Source organism: Mesocricetus auratus, unplaced genomic scaffold, assembly GCF_017639785.1.
Source record: "Mesocricetus auratus isolate SY011 unplaced genomic scaffold, BCM_Maur_2.0 Super-Scaffold_100019, whole genome shotgun sequence".
Classification (NCBI taxonomy): domain Eukaryota; kingdom Metazoa; phylum Chordata; class Mammalia; order Rodentia; family Cricetidae; genus Mesocricetus; species Mesocricetus auratus.
In genome coordinates this window covers 10,073,625-10,092,657 of record NW_024429200.1, presented here as the reverse complement: position 1 = coordinate 10,092,657, position 19,033 = coordinate 10,073,625, and the positions used below count along the sequence as shown (strand labels likewise).

General features: G+C 52.7%; 1 protein-coding gene across 1 annotated transcript in view; it reads right to left on the bottom strand.

Moving 5' to 3' along the window:
• The window catches only part of Podxl (podocalyxin like), a 41,236-nt gene extending 22,713 nt beyond the window's left edge, over positions 1-18,523 (bottom strand). The window contains exons 1-2 of the mRNA XM_013125539.2: positions 18,421-18,523; positions 17,777-18,241 (exon numbers count right to left, since the gene is read on the bottom strand). Coding sequence (XP_012980993.1) covers positions 17,777-18,241; positions 18,421-18,523 — 568 coding nt within the window. The remainder of the gene's footprint in view (positions 1-17,776; positions 18,242-18,420) is intronic.
• Between the last annotated feature and the right edge of the window lie 510 nt (positions 18,524-19,033).

The following is a 19,033-nucleotide window of genomic DNA, read 5'->3' as shown; positions in this document are numbered from 1 at the left end:
GTTGGGTCTGTAGCTAGAACGTCAGCTTTCTACCCAAGGAGGGGAGGGGATGGAGGACAAGGGAGAGCTGGGAGGAAAGGCTACATTGGCGTGGGGTGGCTGCCCCAGCAGGGTGGAGGATGGAGCAGAAGGCCCTGTCAGCCGCCTCCCCAAGGAGAGGTGGGTGCTGCTTGAACGCTCCATGAGGGCCGGCTTCCTCCTGTTCCCGGCTGCTCCCAGACCTGGGACTGACTCCACTATTAATAGCAGGAAAGGAAATTGGAAAGAATGCCCCAGGAAGAGGGCGTGTGGAAGGCAGGCAGGAAGGCAGCGGGACTGGACTCCACCCGGACACTCACTTGGCCTCTCCTTCCTTCTCAACTCTAACTCAACACTCCAGGCTGTCCCCTCTATGGGAGGAATGAAAGGCCAGGGGACAGAGACCAAGCTGGATCCACTGCAGTCCTCCCGGGTTGGTGGGATCAAAGGACACACACACACACACACACACACACACACACACACACACACACACACACACACACACACCAACGCACTGCCTCTGACCCTAAAACCCAGGCACATCTGTGAAGTGGGCAGATGGTTTCCAAGGTCCCTGAGAATGTGAGCGGTTTCCTGGCATGGTACTGTGTAACGCTGCACAATACACAGGTTAAGTCAACTTTTACACAGCCACTGCTCTGAGCCACCCTGGACTTTTAGGTAAGGCTTCAAGGGCTGCCTGCTTCGATGCTCAGGTGACACACTCCATGGGCAAAAGAGGACGGAGTATGTTTCTGTAAGTCCCAAAGTCTTTGTTGCAAACACTCAACTCTGCCAGGGTGAGCCTAAAGGCAATCAGAGATGATACTGTCAATTAATTAAAGCATGGCTGTATCACAATAAAACTTTATTTACAACTCCACACAGCAAAGTAGTTGCTGGCAGACCTTTGGGATTTCTCCTGGGTCTGGGAATTGAAGCCCGTGCTTTCACCCAGCTACAAACCCTGCTCTGTGATTTCCCTAGAGCCCCTCAGGGCCACTCGTACGCCTGCTATTTGAAGCAAAGCCAAGGTCTCGCAGTGCAAACAGAAAAATACACACAACTCCTGAGCAAACAACCAGCCTCTCACCCACTCAAAAGAAAAAGTCAAAATTAATTTACAAACCTAAGGTTCTACAGCTCAGCAACAGACCTCCGAGTGTCGTGATGTAACCTTACAGGATTCCTCCCCTCTGTGCGACTGTTACCAACACCACCGCTCCCCACCGCTTAGCTGGAAGGGTCTCCGGCCATCCCTGAAGTCTCGCCACCTGCACAGCACTGTCCCAGCTGACACCCAGAGGATTCCAGGTGCCAACAAGTGCCGCACACCTTAGCTCTCAAGGCGACATCAGTGCCAGCTGGCATCAGGGACAGTCAGCCAGGACCCGCCAGGTCACTGCACCTAACTTGTCTTCCATCTCCCCGCCCTTCCTATGAGAATAGGTGACTGGAACCCGGTGGTGTGGGTCCTGGAGCGGACTCACAACAGCCTCTTCCTCTTCGTCTTAAAAACTGTCCCACTCATATCAAGGCTGAGTGAGGCAGGGTCCCATGGACAGGTGAGAGTCAGAGACCCCCCCCCACTGTTAGGAGTCCCACAGAAACCCCAAGCTAAACAAAGACAGCATGTATGCAGAGGACCGAGTGCGGACTCATGATCCTCTTCAGCTCCAGGGAGCCCCTGGGAGCCCAGCTTAGCGGATTCTGTGGACCCTTTTCTTGTGGTGTCCTCCACTCCTCTGGCTCCCACAGTCCTTCCTCCCCTCTCCCGAGGGGTTCCCCAAGCTCTGCCTGCTCTTTTCTGAAGGGGAGCAGAGGAGAGGTGGATCCAGGGAGGAGTGCAGGGAGGGAAGGCAGCGCTCAGGATGCATTGTATGAGGGAAGACTCTAAGACACACCTGCACACGCATACAAACTGTCTCACCAAGGCCCCTGGCTTCCTGGATTTCTGTGTCACATTAACTGGTAAGCAAGACCTCTTCTAGGAAATGTCAACGGAGCTTCAGTCATCCAGACCTGGCTAGCGCAGGAGGTGTCGTCCTCACATCTGGACCAGCTCTCCCAACCTTCCAGTGTTCTTGAAGCCACCAAGGGCAAGGCGCTCTCCACACACTAATATCCCACTACAAGCAGCCTGCCTACTTACCTGAATTTCTTCCCAAGCCAGGTTCCTGTTTCTCCCATGTTCATGAGAACTTTTGGGTGACAGAGACAGGGATTCGACTTCAGTGGACAATTTGGGGATGAGAGGCTTTGACTAAGAAGTGATCGATCCACTTGGCCTGCCTGTCTTACAAGGGACCGGTGACAACACTTCCTCTCCTGCAGGGTGGAGGGGCTACCTCTGAGAGAAGGTGGGCAGCTGGGTACGCAGTGTGATGTGTCCCACTGCCTAACGATAACATTGGATAACTGGGAGAGATGTCGGGGTTCACACCTTGGCATGTCCATCCCCACACACATGAGCATGCGCACTTGTGCACACACGTGCACGCGCGCACACACACACACACACACACACACACACAGACACACGAGAGGCGGGGGATTAAAAGCACACATCACATCTCACAAAGCAAACTGTGATATAGGACGTCTTGTTTAATAGGTCTGCCCTGTGATGGGGGATGTCCCTCTCTATATGTATTTCTCTTATTGATTTGTGAATAAAACACTGATTGTCCAATAGTCAGGCAAGAAGCCTACGTGGGGCTACCAAATGAGGAGGAGGCTGGGGAGAAGAGGCAGAGAGAGGCCATGGAGAGACGCCCTGCTGCCCCAGGAGTAACATGCTGGGTTACGGGTAACCCACAGCCTCGTGGCAATACACAGATTAATAGGAATGAGTTAATAATTAAGACAGAGCTGGCCAATAAGAAGCCCTAGCTATTGGCCAACAGTTTATACTCAGTAAGTCTTTTGTGTTTAGTTGGGGCAGAGCGGTTGTGGGACCAGGTGGGACAGAAACTGTCCGTCTACAAGCCCCGTATTCCCTCTCCATTTTATGACCAGACTACATCTCCAGCTCCATTCGGCTATTGTGAATTTCCCACCGATACCACTCACCCTCACCACTCGGCATCTCATGGTTGGTTCGTGGCTGTCGACCCTTGACTCTCATTGCGAGGATGCAGACCCCTCTCATATGTAAGTATTCTGAAAGGGCCTGACAGAGACTAAGGTAGACTAAAGACAGACTTGTCTCTCAATCTATCAGACTGCTCAAACAATGGACTCCCAAAGAAATGGGAATTCCCCAGGAAGCTTATGCTCGGAGAAGGACAAGGCACCAGCCAGGGGGAACTCGTCTCCTTGGAAGAAATTTCTCTTAGTTCAACAATTTATCAGACCACCTTGCAGGGTGGGACTGAAACCCAGCCATGAGTCAGTAGTGGGTGGGACCACACCTTGGCCAGTATGGCTTAGATGTGCATATTTCTGTCCCTTCACTTCAGAACTCCAAAGACAGACTTGGTAGTGTGTCATATCTCGTTGTCCCTGTTTCCAAACATGGCCACACTGAATAAATTCTTTCTCTGCCTCCCACTTTTTGTTTCTAGTTTTTTGAGACAGGGTTGTAGCCCTGGCTGTCCTGGAACTCGCAGAGATCCGCCTGTCTCTGCCTCCCGAGTGCTGGGATTAAAGGCGTGCGCCACCACCGCCCGGCTCTGCCCTCCAGTTTTAACTGGCTTATTAAAGACAGGTGAGCGGACCTGGCTTGTGAACCATGTTGTAGCCCCCGAGTTTGATAACAATCCTGCTGCTGATGGGTGGTTCCACAGTTTCCAGTTTTCTTCAGGCCACTATGAACAGCAGGGCCATGCACACTGCGGGCTATGACCGTGAGCATGTGTGCGCACTTGAGGCAGAGGCCCGGTAGACTGCAGGAAGGCCTGTACAAGGGGTTCCCATGCACACTGGGTCCCAGCTCCAGGCATTCCCACCCAGAGTCCTGCTTCTCTATGTGGTCAGCTCTGCCTCACACCCTCTGGCTGTCACTCAACGGCAGGGACAGAGAAGAGCTCTCTGGAGCCAGCGTCCTACTCTAAGGTGGACTCTGAGGCTGAGCAACCCTCAGTTTCCACATAAGGCTCTGGAGGGGTAAGGACTAGCTAGCTAGGCTCAACCATCTCCTGTCCCTTGAGGCCCCACATGGGCAATATCCAGCCATACTTGGTGCTTCTCAGCGCCTCTTGGGGAGGTCAAGGTCCAGACCTCACCCCAGCTCTACTCTTGAACCCTCAACAAGAGTCTTAGAAACACTCTGTGATTGGGAGGCGGGTAAGAGGAGAGCCTGGCATGCCCTCCGTGCCCAGCTCTGTCCTGCTGCTACCTGTGAGACTGCCCACAGCTGCTGTCTTTGGCTCGTCCCCTACCAGTCACAGCTGCCCCTAACAAGGTGCCCAGCTGCTTTGCCTCTACTGCAAGCTTCATCTAAGGATGCCAGCCTGCCCTACCACCCAGAAAAGGGGCTGGGCTCTTCCTGAGGAGGAATGAGCCATTAGTCTCCCACAACAGCACCTTCCCAGGGCCTCCTAATCCCTTGGCCTGCTGCTGGCCATGTGAATCCCGGTCAGTTGGTCTGGGAAGGTTGCCCAGGAGCAGCCTGCTCACTGCCAGTGGTGGGCAGGGACAGCGGTGAGGACAGCTGCCGTGCCCCCACCCCCTCACCTGCCAACACAACAAAGCCACAACGTAAGACAGCACCTGGAAAAGCAGTTCCTGAAGGAGCCCTTTATCCTGTTTCAATGGCCCACCTCAGAGAGAGCAAGGGAGGCCTGTGATCTATGTGGGCAGGGAGGGGCCTCTCGGAACCTAGATTTCCTGTCTGACAAGAAGTATCTATCCTCCTTGGGACAAAATGAACATTAAAAAAGAAAATGTATGCACCTTGAGGAAAACATTGAAAGACTCTCAAATCCAGAGACTGGAAGCAGGAGGAGCCAAACAGGAATCCAGGCTCCAACACCCTACTGCGAAATGGGGGTACCAGTGCTGGGCCCAGGCTGGGCAGTGGTAATATACTGATATACACTGATATACCCTGGGACACCATTGGGACACAAAGACACAGGTGTGGATGCGCTCTCCCTCTCTCTCTCTCTCTCTCTCTCTCTCTCTCTCTCACTCTCTCTCTCTTACACACACACACACACACACACACACACACACACAGAGTGGAATTTCCTACATATCCACCTATTACAAAGCCTACCTCTTGCAAGATGGTAGTGGCGCTCGTCTCTAATTACCAGCACTCAGGAGGCAGAGGAAGGAGGGTCTCTGCGAGTTTGAGGCCACCGTGGTCTAAGAGCAAGTTCTAGGGCAGCCAGAGCTGTTATATGGAGAAACCCTGTCCTAAAAAAAATTAAAACAAAATAAAGCCTACCTCTTAAACTTAGCCACCAACAGTTACTAACATTGGTGGTTCTCATATTGGCCAGACACAGAGCCTTCCTGAGTCAGTCAGACCCTTGCTTTATTATCTTGTTTCCCTTGTTTATGAGGAGATGCCGACTACAGACTTGGTGGCTGGGTGAGGAAGCTGGACTCGAACTCTGGGAGAGCTGAAGGGCTACACTCTTCTTCAGCCGCACTTTGAGACGGACGTGTGGGGCTCTGTGGCCCGGCACCGCCCTCCTCCCAGCACAGCCTAGTATGAGACCTCGGGCATGCTCACACATTGGCTCTCCACTCTTCCCTTCACAGTTGAGTTCAAAAACAACCTCGGTAAATATTTTTCTGAGGGGGCGCATTATCATTATTCCCACGCCACCTCCCCCTCCCGTGAAGATAGCCAGATGTGTACAGCTTTGCAGAGAGGATCCTGGAACCCTCTGCCAGAGACCAGCCTCCACTCTTGGCCCGACACAAATAAGGGCATGAAGCCAGAGGGAAGTCCTGCACCCCCAGCTGTGGGACAGTCACCTCTGGGAACCAGACCGAATGTTCTGTCTGTGAAATGGAGCCTGTGAATTTCCCAGGGAATGACCGCCTTTCAACAGGTGGAAGCCAGAGGTCGTGACCACAAGTGGCCACAAGTGTAGCTTTCCAGAGTTCCCAGCTTTGTGTGTTCGGTGCTGCAGTGCTTGTCCAGGAAAGATACCCATGAGCGTCTTGCTGCAAAATAATCCTCACTGTTAAACCTTTCTCACCCCTGCGCTGGGAGCAGGGTGGGTGGGGGAACACTTGCTAAGACTTCCCCTTCTTCAGCACCTCAACGGTTTGCTCCCAAAGCAAAAAAGAAAGCCAACATTCCAGGACCTAACTCCTCTGCTGGACCTAGGAGGAGACAGTGTGACCATCTTCCAGAGGGCACAAGGTCTGGACTTCTTCGGAGCTGGAAACCAACTCAGAGGCTATAACTAAGCCACTTAGGGCTGGCTCCTTTCAGAGCCAAGGCCTAACTTACTAGAACATCAGAGGCAGTCAGGGAAGCTCACTTTCTACAGGTTCAGCCTAGGATGCGAGCCAAGAATCCAGGCAACTCCTGGAAACCAGGTTTCCCAACAACACATGCTCATTCCCTTAAGATTACTGAGATTTAATGACATCACACAGAGGACATGGCCACAGTAAATACACACACATGCACACACACACACATGCACACACACATGCAAGCACAAGACAGGGACTGTTTTTACACTCTACCTTTCCCAAGAACTGGGAGCTGTGTTGAATGTTCCTGCTGAAGCTTCCAAGTCATGGAAAGGGTCATGCTGGCTTAGATCACATGACCTTACTTTTGAAGTTTGCCTTGTGGTTCAACAGGGGTGCAGTGGGGAAGGTTCTGTCCCTTTCCAGAATCCCGGGCACACACTGCCATACTCACCCCTGTCTCTGCTCTCTTGCATTTATACTCTTGCATTCCCTGCAAGTAGCTGCAGAGCCTACATATGGAGGTCAGGCTTATTCCACTGCTCAGTTGTTCGAGGACACTAAGGGCAATCGCAAACAAGGGCTATGATTGGGCAAGTCCCCACCATTCTCCCATCTTGAGTGACCATTTGCAAAGTGGAGACAGTGTAGATAGTTCCACGGCAAGATTCCTTCATTCCAGAGTGATCAACAGCACAAGTCAGTCCACGGCTTGTCTCGTCATGCCTCTGAGCCTGGTCCCTGCTGGGCCAGGGTGAGAGGCCCAAAGTTACCCAGGCAGAGGAATTGATACCCATCCTTCAGACAGTTGAGTAAGCTACTGAGCAGGCTGTGGCCAAGTCTACAATGCTAAAATCCAGGATACAGAGCTATGAACACAGCCCAGTGATAGATGCTTGACGTTCATCCGTCACCCGTATCAGGAATGCACAAACCCCGGGCCCTATCCCCAGCATTATCTTTCCTCTGCATCTCAGTCATGTCAGAGCTAGGGGACCCTGGGTGCCACTTGATCTCACCCCAACAAGTTAGACAGGCAACAGATGGACAGAGTCACTTTTCTAGAAAGCCCGAGGTTCAATCAGCTATTTATCCTTGCCTGCGGAACATGCGTAGCCCTGGGCTGCCAGCCCCAGACCCTGCCTCTTCTAGCTACTGGGCGACTGGAGAAGGAACCCATCTGACCCACTATGAGGAGGAGGGAGGCTTCCATGACACTATGGGAAAGCTCCCATGTCCTCCACTGTGATACAAAGTTGGCAGCATCCCAGACTGTCCTGAGCAGGCCACTGCCCTGAAGACACTTTCCCTGAAGGCATCACAGGACCTCAGGACATCAACACAGATGCTCCTGAGGTAAAGTGAACTGAAAAGATGTCCCTAAGAGCTGCTCAGTCGGTTTCTTCTTTGCAGGTGAGAAAAACCGAGGCCAGCCGCTCCAGGCTGCACATCCAGGAGGAACAGGGTCTTCTGCGAGTACAGCAGTCTTCTCTTTCTCCCGGCCCGGCAGTTCGGATATCTGCCTCCCACGCCCCACCTCCACATACACCCCCACAACACACGCAGAGCCATAGCTGGAGTTAGACGGCCCAGAGAGAGCTGCGGCTCGCACGTATCTGTGACTGTCCTAAGGTGTCCTGGAACCCATCGTTGTGAATGTTCTGTGTGTATACAGACCTCCCGGGTTCTTCCAGGGCCTGAGGGTAAAGTGTGTACCCCCACCCCAGGAAGCCCAGGAGAAGGGGAACAGACTACGAGCCACAGCACAAGCTCTCCAGGGCCTTAGGCCCCCTGAAACCACAAATAAGCATTGTAAAGCCAGAGGTGGGTAACCTTCTAATGAGGAGAAGGTTTGTGGGGTGCTCCAAGCTGGACTGTGACCCAACAGGCAGGGGAGACAGCAGGGACACTGCACTTTGTTTGCGCTTGGGCCGGGGAGGGGACTCAGCCTGCTTGAGCAAGGGGCTCTCCTAGCTCATTGCCTCACTCGGAACAGGGGCTTAAGGGACAACTGCTGCCAGGAAAGCAAATGCCAGCCAGTGGACGCCGCTCCCTGCGGCTGCTGTTTGGCTTAGCCAGAGATGTGCTTAACCGGCTGGTTAGAGCTCCTGTGGGCTGTGAAGCCAACAGCATGTCCTCCAGAATGTCTCCTCCCCTGACACCTGGGACAGGAGGCGTTGCAGGAATTGGGATAGAAGGCAAGCGAGGGAAACCGGAGGCAGGGGCAACAGAAAACTGTTTGCAGGCAATGAACTTGAAAGATCAAGCATCAGAAATACGGTTTTGTTTTGTTTGTTTGTTTTAATGACAAGGTCATGTGTAGATTAGGCACGCCTCAAACTCTCTGTAGTCAAAGGTGACTTTGAATTTTTTTAATTTGGTGTTTTGCCTGCATGTATGTCTGGGTGAGGGTGTCAGATCTGGGTATTAACGGATAGGTGTGAGCTGCCAACTGAGTGCTGGGAATTGAACCCCGGTCCTCTGGAAGAACAGTCAGTGCTCTTAACCGTTGAGCTATCTCTGCAGCTTCTGATTCTCCTGCTTCCACTCCCCCAGTGCTGGGACTACAAGTGCACGCTCCTTTCACCAAGGAGGATATGCTGTTGGTCTTATATAGTGAAGATCAAACCTAGGGCTTTTGTTACCAGCAAACGCGCTACCAACTGAACTGTATCCCCAGCCCCCAGTCCCCAGACCCTACTTCTTTTAGTAGCACTGGCCACCTCTGTCTAAGGAGTAAGCCTGGATAACATCCAGGGAATGCTCCAAGCCTTCTTAACCTGTTCCCAGGTACCTGGTTCAAGCAACTTCATAAGCCACAAACTCCCACATGACTTCCTAGAAACCCTCTTGAAGAGGAGGCCTCTGGGGTTTCATTTTCATTTTTCCCAATTCTTGCTCAACCACACCTAGCTCAGTACTTGGTGTTTTCACTGATGACTTGGTAAAGACAGATTGTCTGGAACTTACACTGAATGTCCCACATCCCAAGACAGCCTGTCAGTCTGGGCAAGTGGGAACACTACCTATCCCAAGTATCCTAAGGGAGCGTGAGGGCTTCACAAAATGTTAATGCATGTTCTCACCCCACCAGCAAGGTACATGTTCTCTTAAAAAGAAACAAAAATGTTCTGTTCAAAGCTAGAATATAAGATGTGTGCTGGGCCATTCAGGTCAGTAGGAATGGAAACGTAAGAGACTATATTTAGAACCAGCCATGGTGGTGTTGACCTTTAGTCCCAGCACTCAGAGGCAAAGGCAGGTGGATCGCTGCATTTGAGGCCAGCCTAGTCTATAGAAAGTTCCAGGACAGCCAAGGCTACAAAGGGAAACCCATCTTGAATCCTACCCCACCCCCTCAAAAAAGAGAGAGATTGTAGCTGGTGCTGTGCTTCAATGAAGGGAAACAGTACATGGCAATTCCCCAACTTTTGTATCGTGGTTTCCCTTTTATTGGTAGAACAAGTATTGGACTCACTGACCAAACATTCTCTGAGAACCCATTAAAATCTTGAGGGGCCACTAACGTTCTTTACAAACAGATTGGTGAGCAGCTTGCTTTATGCAGTGTGAAAGTACAAGCACAGCCCCAGATGGTGTTAGCCCTGGCTTCCCATTTGGGTAAACTGAGGCATGCAATGCTACCCCTCCTGTGCACGAGGGGTTGGGGGGGGCAGAGACCTGTGAGTACTTCAGACTGTCTTCTTCCCTTCCTCCCACTTCTCTGCTTTGTAAGAAAATAAGCCTCCCCTTGGATCTCAGGAGGGAGGCTGCAACCTCTCCAGCCTCTAGGCCCCACCCCACCCCAGAGGATGAAAACGTTGAACTGAGGCTGAAAGTCCAACACATATCACGCTTGGATGGCAGTTGGCATCACTGGGAAAGGGAGCTGGAGTCTGGTAGTGTGGGATGACACCAGGAAGGAAGCGCCTAGCGGAAAGTGGCATGGGAGCCGGCTGGTTTGCAGCAGGGCTGGCCGAGAAACTATCAGCTAGGTAGAAGAGGGGCCATGAGGGCTCAGACCACATTGAATAGTGGAACAGGAATAACTTTGGGGGCTCCCAGGGTCAACACACCTGTGGCTTCAGGAGGACCTGAAAAAAGGTGAGGAGGGAGCCCCTGAGAGTTGTGGGGGGGGTATTCCTATCCTATTCCAAGACCAGTGTGGGAACCCAGGTCCTCCCTGTGCTCACCCTCGCTGCAGCTCATGGAACATTTCAGTACAACTGGCTCAGTGGCCTAGCTGAGGGCAGAAGAGCCTAGATGGGGGAAGCAGGCTCCTCTGCCTTAAAGGGAACTTCTCCCTTAATACCCAACACCTATCCTCCAAACAGACTGTGCTGAGCAGGGTTAGGTCAGAGGCATCAAAGCTTAAGGCCATGGAGGAACTAATTCTCTTTCCTTCCAGTTGAACCCGGGGCAGCTAGGGAAGGATGACTGGTAAAGGTCACTAGAAGCCTGAGGCATCCACAAACTGCAATGGAATTTGCTAGCCCTACCCTGGTATCCATCTCTCCTTCTTTATAATGTAACTACTTATTTTTGGCCAAATAAAAGTTACTCTTTCCAAAGGAAAGTACTCTTTCCCGCTTCCCTTGCTGCTAGATACCAGCTTGAGATTAAGTTCAGTTCAGTTCAGTTCAGTTCAGTTCAGTTCAGTAAAATGTACTTAGTAGAGTCATGTGTAGCTCTGGGGAGATACCCTCAAAGGAAGACCGACAGCAGCTTTCTTATATTCCTTCTGTTTTTCTTGATGGGTGGAATCCCCGGCACCATGATGGACCATGAAGCTGATGAGGGCAGAATGAGGGCAGAAGCGTCATTGCAGAGCTCTGAACTTCCAACATGAGAGCAATGTAACTTGTCTTGGATGCTGTCTTGCTCAATCTTTTTGGTTTTATAAATTCTAACAGCAGCCCTAATCCTCCACTGAAAGATTCTTAGGGTGAGGACCACAGAGGACACCTGAGGCTGCTGCATCTCCTGTGGGGTCTCCCTGTTCCTCCTCGTGTTCATCTCTCTATTTTTCCAAGATCCAGGGCCAGCTCCTCTCTGCTACCTTCACCCTTTTCCACTCGGGTCAGGAGCAGAGAGTGCAGAGCTGGCACATAAGACTTTAGGCTCCAGATCAGCTCTGTGCTCGCTCACTCAACAAGAATTTACTGAGCATCTACTATGGGCCAGGAACTATTCTAGATGCTGTGTCTACAGCACTAACAGGAGTCTCTACCTCATGAAATACAGTGTAGCAGGACAGAGGCACAGAAAGAAATGTATCACCTGTAATGAATGCAGCTGGAGAAAGCTGTGTAGAGTAAGAAAATGGGGGCGCGGGAATTAAATGTCTTGGAAAGGTAACAGCTGGGAACACTTGCCTGGCATGCATGAAGCTTTGCAGTTAGTCCCTCCCACTGTGTAAAATGCATGCTCACAGCGACACTCCTAGAAGGGGAGGCAGCAGAGACAATCAAGCCTTCCTCAGCTACACGGAGAGCTCCGGGACAGTTCTGGCAAACTGTCTGAAACCCAAAAACATTCAAGCAGAAGTTTTGAAATGGGAACCGAGGAGCCTGGGAATGTTTGAAGAAAGACTTGGTCAGGCGACCAACTGTGTCGGTGCCTCAGTTTCCTTTCTCTGGAATGGACGGAATATGAGGCTAGCCGGTGGCAACCTTGGGCTAGCCCAGCTTCAGTACTCTGTGACACCAGTGGGTCTACTCTCAAAGGGTGGCAGAGGAATCCAATTAAGAGAGTCTGAGAGCTTTGTAGTTCAGGCTAAGCTCTGTGGGTTTGAGCTCCATGAAGGAGACCTCAGACATTGCCTGTGCTCTTAAGAATCACAGAACGCCTGGGTTGTGTCACAACACTGCCCGTCAACCTTGAACAGGACCAAAGAGTTGTGAGGTTCGAACTCAGACAGCCATGGGCCCCTGGTTGGCCCTAATCCTGGGGGACCCGGTTCTTGCTGGGGCTGCTGCACCCCAACCTGGGGCTGAATGCGAGCCTCACTCAGCCCCTCCTCAGAATTCTCTTCCTTTGGGTTGAGGCACGCAGCTTTCCGGCTATGACAATTGGCGGACGGGGTGCCACCCTGCACCCTGGCCCTAGGGAAGTGCGAGGTGGCTGACCTGAGGGGGGCAAGGGGACAAAGGAAGAGAGGGTGGCGAGTGGTATGTGCCGAGAGGGTAGGGATTGGAGAAGGAGAGGAGGGACTGGTGGCCCAGAGGCTAGCACAGTGGCTATATCAGAGATGGCAATATAGCAGCTTGCAATTCAAGGAGGTAAGAGTTAGAAGGCCAGAGATGATCCAGGAGGTGGTGGCGCACACCTTTAATCCCAGCACTCAGGAGGCAGAGGCAGATGGAGCTCTGTGAGTTCGAGGCCAGCCTGATCTACAGAGTGAGTCCCAGGAAAGCCAGGGCTACAGTGAAGCCCTGTCTCAAAAAACAAGCAAAACCAACAACAAAAAAGAAAGTTCGGGATGAGGCCACTCTTTAGAGACACTGACATACAGCCATAGCTTGGATGGCCAGCATTTTGACTGTACTTGAAGAGTTCTTGGAGAGTCTGTCTGGTATGGCTTTGCCAGGTAACATCAAGCTCCAGTTTACCTTAATGGCAATCAGGAAGGGAAAGATGTGGTTTAATAAAGGCTACATTAGTCCATCGCCACTAAATTCCTCGGGTCCCCAGAGAAGTGGCACCAAAAAGGCTTGAGTTCAGTTCCTGGTTATCTACAGCCGAACATACCAGCACACACTGGTCTCTTGCCAAACCCTTGGGAGCACCCAGAACTTGGGCAAGTATCCCCTCCCCTTGGTCTGAACCTCTCATCGGGAAACTAAGTAGGTTATAGTGGATGACTGCACTTTGATTAGCAGTGGGCTGCTACTGACAGGAATCTTACGTACCTCAAGCATTCCTGTAGATGAGAAGCCCCTTACGATGTTTTGTTTTTTGAGATAGGGTCTTGCTATCTTAGACTGACCTGCAATTCCCTATGAAGCCAACGACTTTCAACTTCTGATCCCCCTGTGTCAGTGTCCCATGTACACAGACTTTTGCCACTATGCTGGGCTTATTCAGTGCTGGGAACTGACTGAGAGCTTCATGCATGCTAGGCAAACAGTCTACCAACTGAGCTACGGCCCCATCCCATAATGCGTCTTTTGGATAGAGTTATGGTGGAAGTTTCACCCCAGCCCACGGAATCCATATATACCCAAAGAGTCTGGAATGTTCTGGTGGAAGGGAATCCACCCAAGACCCCTCCCCTATCTCCCTCCAAACCCTGCTGCATCCCAGAATGCCAAATGATGATCCCCTCCCCCAGAGATGCTCAAGACCACTCCCATGGGGTATTTAAACTGTCCCCCAGAAAAGTTTTCTGGTCTCTCTTTCTGTCTCCTCTCTGGGGGGCTGGAAGGTTATCTGGGAATGCTGTATCCATTAAACGTGGGCTCTTCTAATTCGTTTTGGTTTGGTCTGATTTAAATTGCTGCATTGGCAGAGAGGCTTATGGGGCGTAGAAACTTTTCAGGTAGATTTATTTATTCTTGAGGCACAGTCCCACTATACAATGCTGGCTGGCCTGAACTCTGAGAGCCCCTCACTTCTGAGTGCCAGGACTAAAGGTATGCACTACCACACCCAGCCCTGGAGACCTCTCTTTTTTTAATGACCTAGTTGGGTTTCTGCGGCCCCAGGAGTCGTGATCCCAGACCTGACGCTTCCTTGGACCTTTCACAGTCTCACAAGCGGATGAGATACAGATTGAAAGACTTGTCCCACAATGTCCCTGGCTGTGACAGGAAACCCTACCAACTGAGGCCCTTGCCCGGAGCAGACACTGCAGGCACGAATAAGAACAGAGCCCGGAGAGGGAAGTGCTCTTAGCCCTAGGTCTTCTGGGTCTCCAGGTCAACTCCCGACAGGAGTAGTAGAGGTGACTTCATCCTGTCTCCAGCTGTGCAGAGCCCCTTCCAGCCTGGCTGGAGGAGGAAATGGTTCCCAGCACAACAGCTGGAAAAGGGGTCCATTGGCTAGGCAGCCATGCCCAGGACTCAAGTTAGCTTAGATTGCCTCTGCAGGTCAACAGCCAGAGGCACCTGTTCAGCACAGCACACAGGGCTGGCCCAGGAGCTGGATTCCTGTGTGGAGAGGCACAGTCGCAGGTTGTGGAGCTCAACGGGGCTCCAAAAATTCAGAAGATAACCCATTCAGCAGCCCCCTGCCCCCTGGGAGATTCCAACCGCTTGCCCCTCCCCCTCGGATTCCAATGGTAGTCTCCTCAGTGCAAACGAAGGAACCCCAGGAAGAGAGGCAGGCTCTCTCTGCCCACATTCTACACACCTAGAGTGACCTCGGGAGGACTCTTAAGGTGCTGGTCTGTACATCCCTGGGTGGCCATGCTCCACCTGAAGCCTTCAGTGAGGGACGCTCTCAACCCTGCTTCAGATAAGCTGCCCTTGGTGTCCTGCTAACTCTGCAGATACTTACCTCAGAGTGAATCCTGTCAGTTAAGTGCCTGCTAGAAAAACCCTGCCCCCATCCCCCTCTGGATCCTTTCAGCCAGCTGCTGGTTCCCTCCACTATAGCATCCCTGCGGCTCCCATCTCGGCAACCTGCACCCCCCTACACCCTACAATTCAAATCAGCTTAAGTCGCCCTAGGAAGAGATCCCAACCCTAAACAGATCCTTTTCATTTTAAAATCTCCATATGAAAACACTCCAGGAAGCTCTCCGCAGGCCACGCAGGGCTCTCTAAGCCAGCCTCCCCTCGCCTCGAGGAAGCAGCTGTGCCCCGAGTCACTCACCAACATCAGCCACTCCCGATGCTCAGGTTGCCTCAAGCACAGGGAGCAACACACACACTCAACTCACCGCAGCAACACCAAGCTGCAGCTGCTAGTGGTAAGTTGGGCACGGTGCCAAGCCCGTCGCCCTTCTTCTTGCTCGGAGGAGAACAGCCCATGAGGCAGGTTTGTGATCACTTAAGTAGGGGAATGGCACTTGGGAAGTACACTACCTTGACAACAGGGACTCGAGTGTGGGAGCCAGTCTGAGAGTTTCCATCCTGCCTTTCCCCTGCCTGGGGCTTACCCATCAAATGCTGTCAGATGGATAGCACTAAATCGGTCTCCCTTCATCATCCAAGGAACACGGCAGCCGGGAAATCCCACCACAGTGCGGATAGAGGTCCCTACTGCTCTCCCATACTACCCTACAGATAGGAGTTTAAAGGTCTGCCTGGCCCTGAGGCAAAGGAAAAGCAAGGGAGACCTCAGCACACGTGTTGTTTACCTCTAGGGTGTGCTCAAGCCACCAGCTCGGGAGGTAAACTCGAGACCCGTCAGGATAATTCCTTTGTCACAGAGACCTGAACTTTAAGCCTACGGCGTTTGCATCTCCCCACAGAATTCCAACAGCTCAGGTGGGACTGGGGTATTACTGGTGATAGCAGCAAGGGAGCTGGCCTAGAGGAAGGTGTAAAACCACCACTACCCAATACCAGCCCCCCATGCCTTTTCTGCCCTGAATGTAATTCACCACCACTATTATAATCAGTCTGCGGTCCTCATCTCTGTAACCCCTCCTCGCTACCGTACACTGCCGAAGATCTTAACACACACTGTAAAAATGACATGTGGCAGTTTGGGTACCAGGGCCTCGGTGATGCTAAGAGACTTGCTGTATGAACAAGGACAGGTTTCTGAACACTTTTGCTTGCACGTGTTGATCTCTGACTTTGAACCATCCCTGTGTAGAGTCTGGGGAGGGCTTCACAGCAAACATGGCTTCAAGGCAGTTCTCATGGGCCAGAAGAACACCCCAGCCTTGATGTCCAGGGATCAGGCTAGGAGCAGTCCATTGATGGCTCCAGGGGGCTCCAAGGCATCTCCCCTTAACAAGGTCTTTCCCACAGCCTGTGTCTTCTCCAAGAAAGATCGGCTTGGCTTTTGTAAGACCAGAATCGACAGACAAACTAGACCATCTGGCTGTTGAATGGTGTTGAGGCATTCTCCCTCCAAGACTGCATTTGAAGACCCACCATGAATTCCGGTTGCCTCAAGAGCCAACATACTCCATAAACTTGTCACCCCTAAGGATTGTTTAAACTGCAGATTGCGGCCCTCAAAGCTGGTCCCAACTTCCTCACATCACCCTTCCTCCAGGGACACAGGCCCTTCTTCCAGTGGTTGTGTCCTTCCCTTTCAGGCCAGGCTGGTTGCATCCTAGGTCACCCACAGGAGGCTTAAACCTTCATTCCCTGAGCACTGGCCCTCTCCACCACGATGAGGATTGCTTGGCCATCTCATTGTTCTCCTGTAGAATCCAGTTCCCCAACACTAATGCGGACGGCGGCAGAGTCCCTTCCTTATCCCTGCTGTCAACACAGTACTTTTGGCCCTGGGACGCCTCCCCTCCCCACTTTCTCCCGGCAGCTACTGGCTCAGGAAGGGTAGGCTACGTAGTTTTAGAAACGTGCCTCTCCCCTGGGCTGAATATCTCAGCTGTTGGCAGGGACTTTGGGACACCTGCTCTAGTTATGTTTGTAGACACTGCCTGACCTCTCAAACAGAAAGTAACATTCCACCTTCAGAAAGAACGCTGTGGGACTGTCTCCAAGGTGCATCTGATGGGAGATGGGTACTTAAAGGTAATACGAAGAAGCTCGAGCCTCTTTCGTGAAAGAAGTTTCTGTTTGCACAAAGGGGTGGGAGGGGCTCACCATCCTGGCCATGCTCTGAGAAAGGATCCGGTCCTTTGGCAACATGAAGGAACGGTCCCCACTGAGCCAGACTCTGGGACCATGGAAGGTGCATTTATTCCACCTGCCCAAACAGACTTAGAAAGCGCTTGGAACCAGAAGCATACTGCATGCATGGGCACTTAGAGGTTTGCTTGCGGTCTGCTTCAGGTACTCCTTCACGTACTTCCAGTCTGGTTTTGTTTGTTTGTTTGTTTGTTTGCTTAGTTTCAACGACCTTGCAATACAGTCCCCGGTCTCCCGCAACACAAATAAGAGTAAATCTCATTCTGGTGGACCCGATAGATCTGGAACCTCCCAACACCCAAAGTTTGCCCCCTTTCTCGAAACCTCAAACCCACCAAGTGCCCCTGCGCTCCAGCTCACTCTTCACGAGTGAAGACTAGAGGCAAATCCACGATCTGGCCCGGCACCTGCGCCCTTTTCCAATTTGAGGGGGCGTGGATGGTACCAGGGTCAGGACTCCGAGTGCGGCCACGCGGGAGAGGCTGCAAGCGGTCCGGCCACGCGGTGCAGCCGTCTTCCCGGCAGCCCCGCCTGACTTGGGGTGGAGGGGAACGACCAAGGGTCCAGCGGAGTCGCGGCTGTCCACTCACCAGTAGTAGTCTCACAGAGAGACGGCGGCAGCAGCAGCAGCAGCAGCAGCAGCGGGGAGAGCGCCAGAGTGGGGCCCATGGTTGTCCTCGCCCCGGGACTCGGAGCAGGTGGCTGCGGTGCTGGCGCAGGGTCGCTCGTCTGGGTGGCCGGAGCGTCGGCGCCGCTCGGGGAGGCCTGGCGACAGCCGCGAACTCCCGAGTCGCGTTCCGGCGGTCCCTCCTGCCTGCCGCAGATCTGGGCTGGGGCGCGGAGCCAGGAGCCAGAAGCGAAGGTGGCTGCGGCCCGGGCGGTGTCTGAGCGGCTGCGGCCCTGCGCGCGCTGCAGCGACGACTCCCGCCCCGTCCCGTCCGCGCTGGCCTCCGCCCCCTCCCCCAGGAGCTCGCCCACAGCGGCGGCGGGGCGGGCGGGGCGGCGGCTGGGCGGGCGCTGGGCCGCGAACAATAAGCAGAGGAGGAAACTCCGCCCTGGAGCGCGGCGGGCGGGGGAGCCGGGGCTGGAGGCCCCGACCAGTGCGTGTGTGTGTATGTGTGTGAGTGAGTGTGTGTGTGTGAGTGAGTGTGTGTGTGTGTGTGTGTGCGCGTGTGCGCGCGCGCACCAGGGACCCCGCCAGACAGTCAATCCCCGCCGCCGATGTCCTACGCACCGCTTTTGCGGGGGATCAGCCGGGATCCTCCATAATGCTGCGACCCTTGCACGAAGGCACAGACCCACAGCCTGGGAGTTCCGCTAAGAACCCACCCTTCCATGTCCCCGGACCTCAGCGCCTTCTGTGGCTGAGCCGGGGAGCAGGCCCCCTAAGTAGCAGGTGCCTAGAATTCGTGCAGTCCCGGAGCAAGATTGTGCTACGGGATGAGCACCGTGCCATCTGGACCAATTTTTTTTTTTTTTTGCCTAACTCCTCCGACGTTTCTCCGAATACAAAATGCATGTGACTCTTTTACGGCAAAATAATAATAATAATAATAATAATAATAATAATAATAATAATAATTCGGCGATTAATTTGTGCGGATCTGTGTCCTATGTGCTTTGTGCGTATTAATTCGCTTGCTCGTCACAGCAGCCACATTTTAAAGCCTCATTTTACAGACGGGAAAAATCTTTTTTTTTGTTTTTTGTTTTTTGTTTTTTGTTTTTGTTTTTTTTTTTGGTTTTTCGAGACAGGGTTTCTCTGTATTGTTTTGGAGGCTGTCGGTCCAGCCTGGCCTCGAACTCACAGAGATCCACCTGCCTCTGCCTCCCGAGTGCTGGGATTA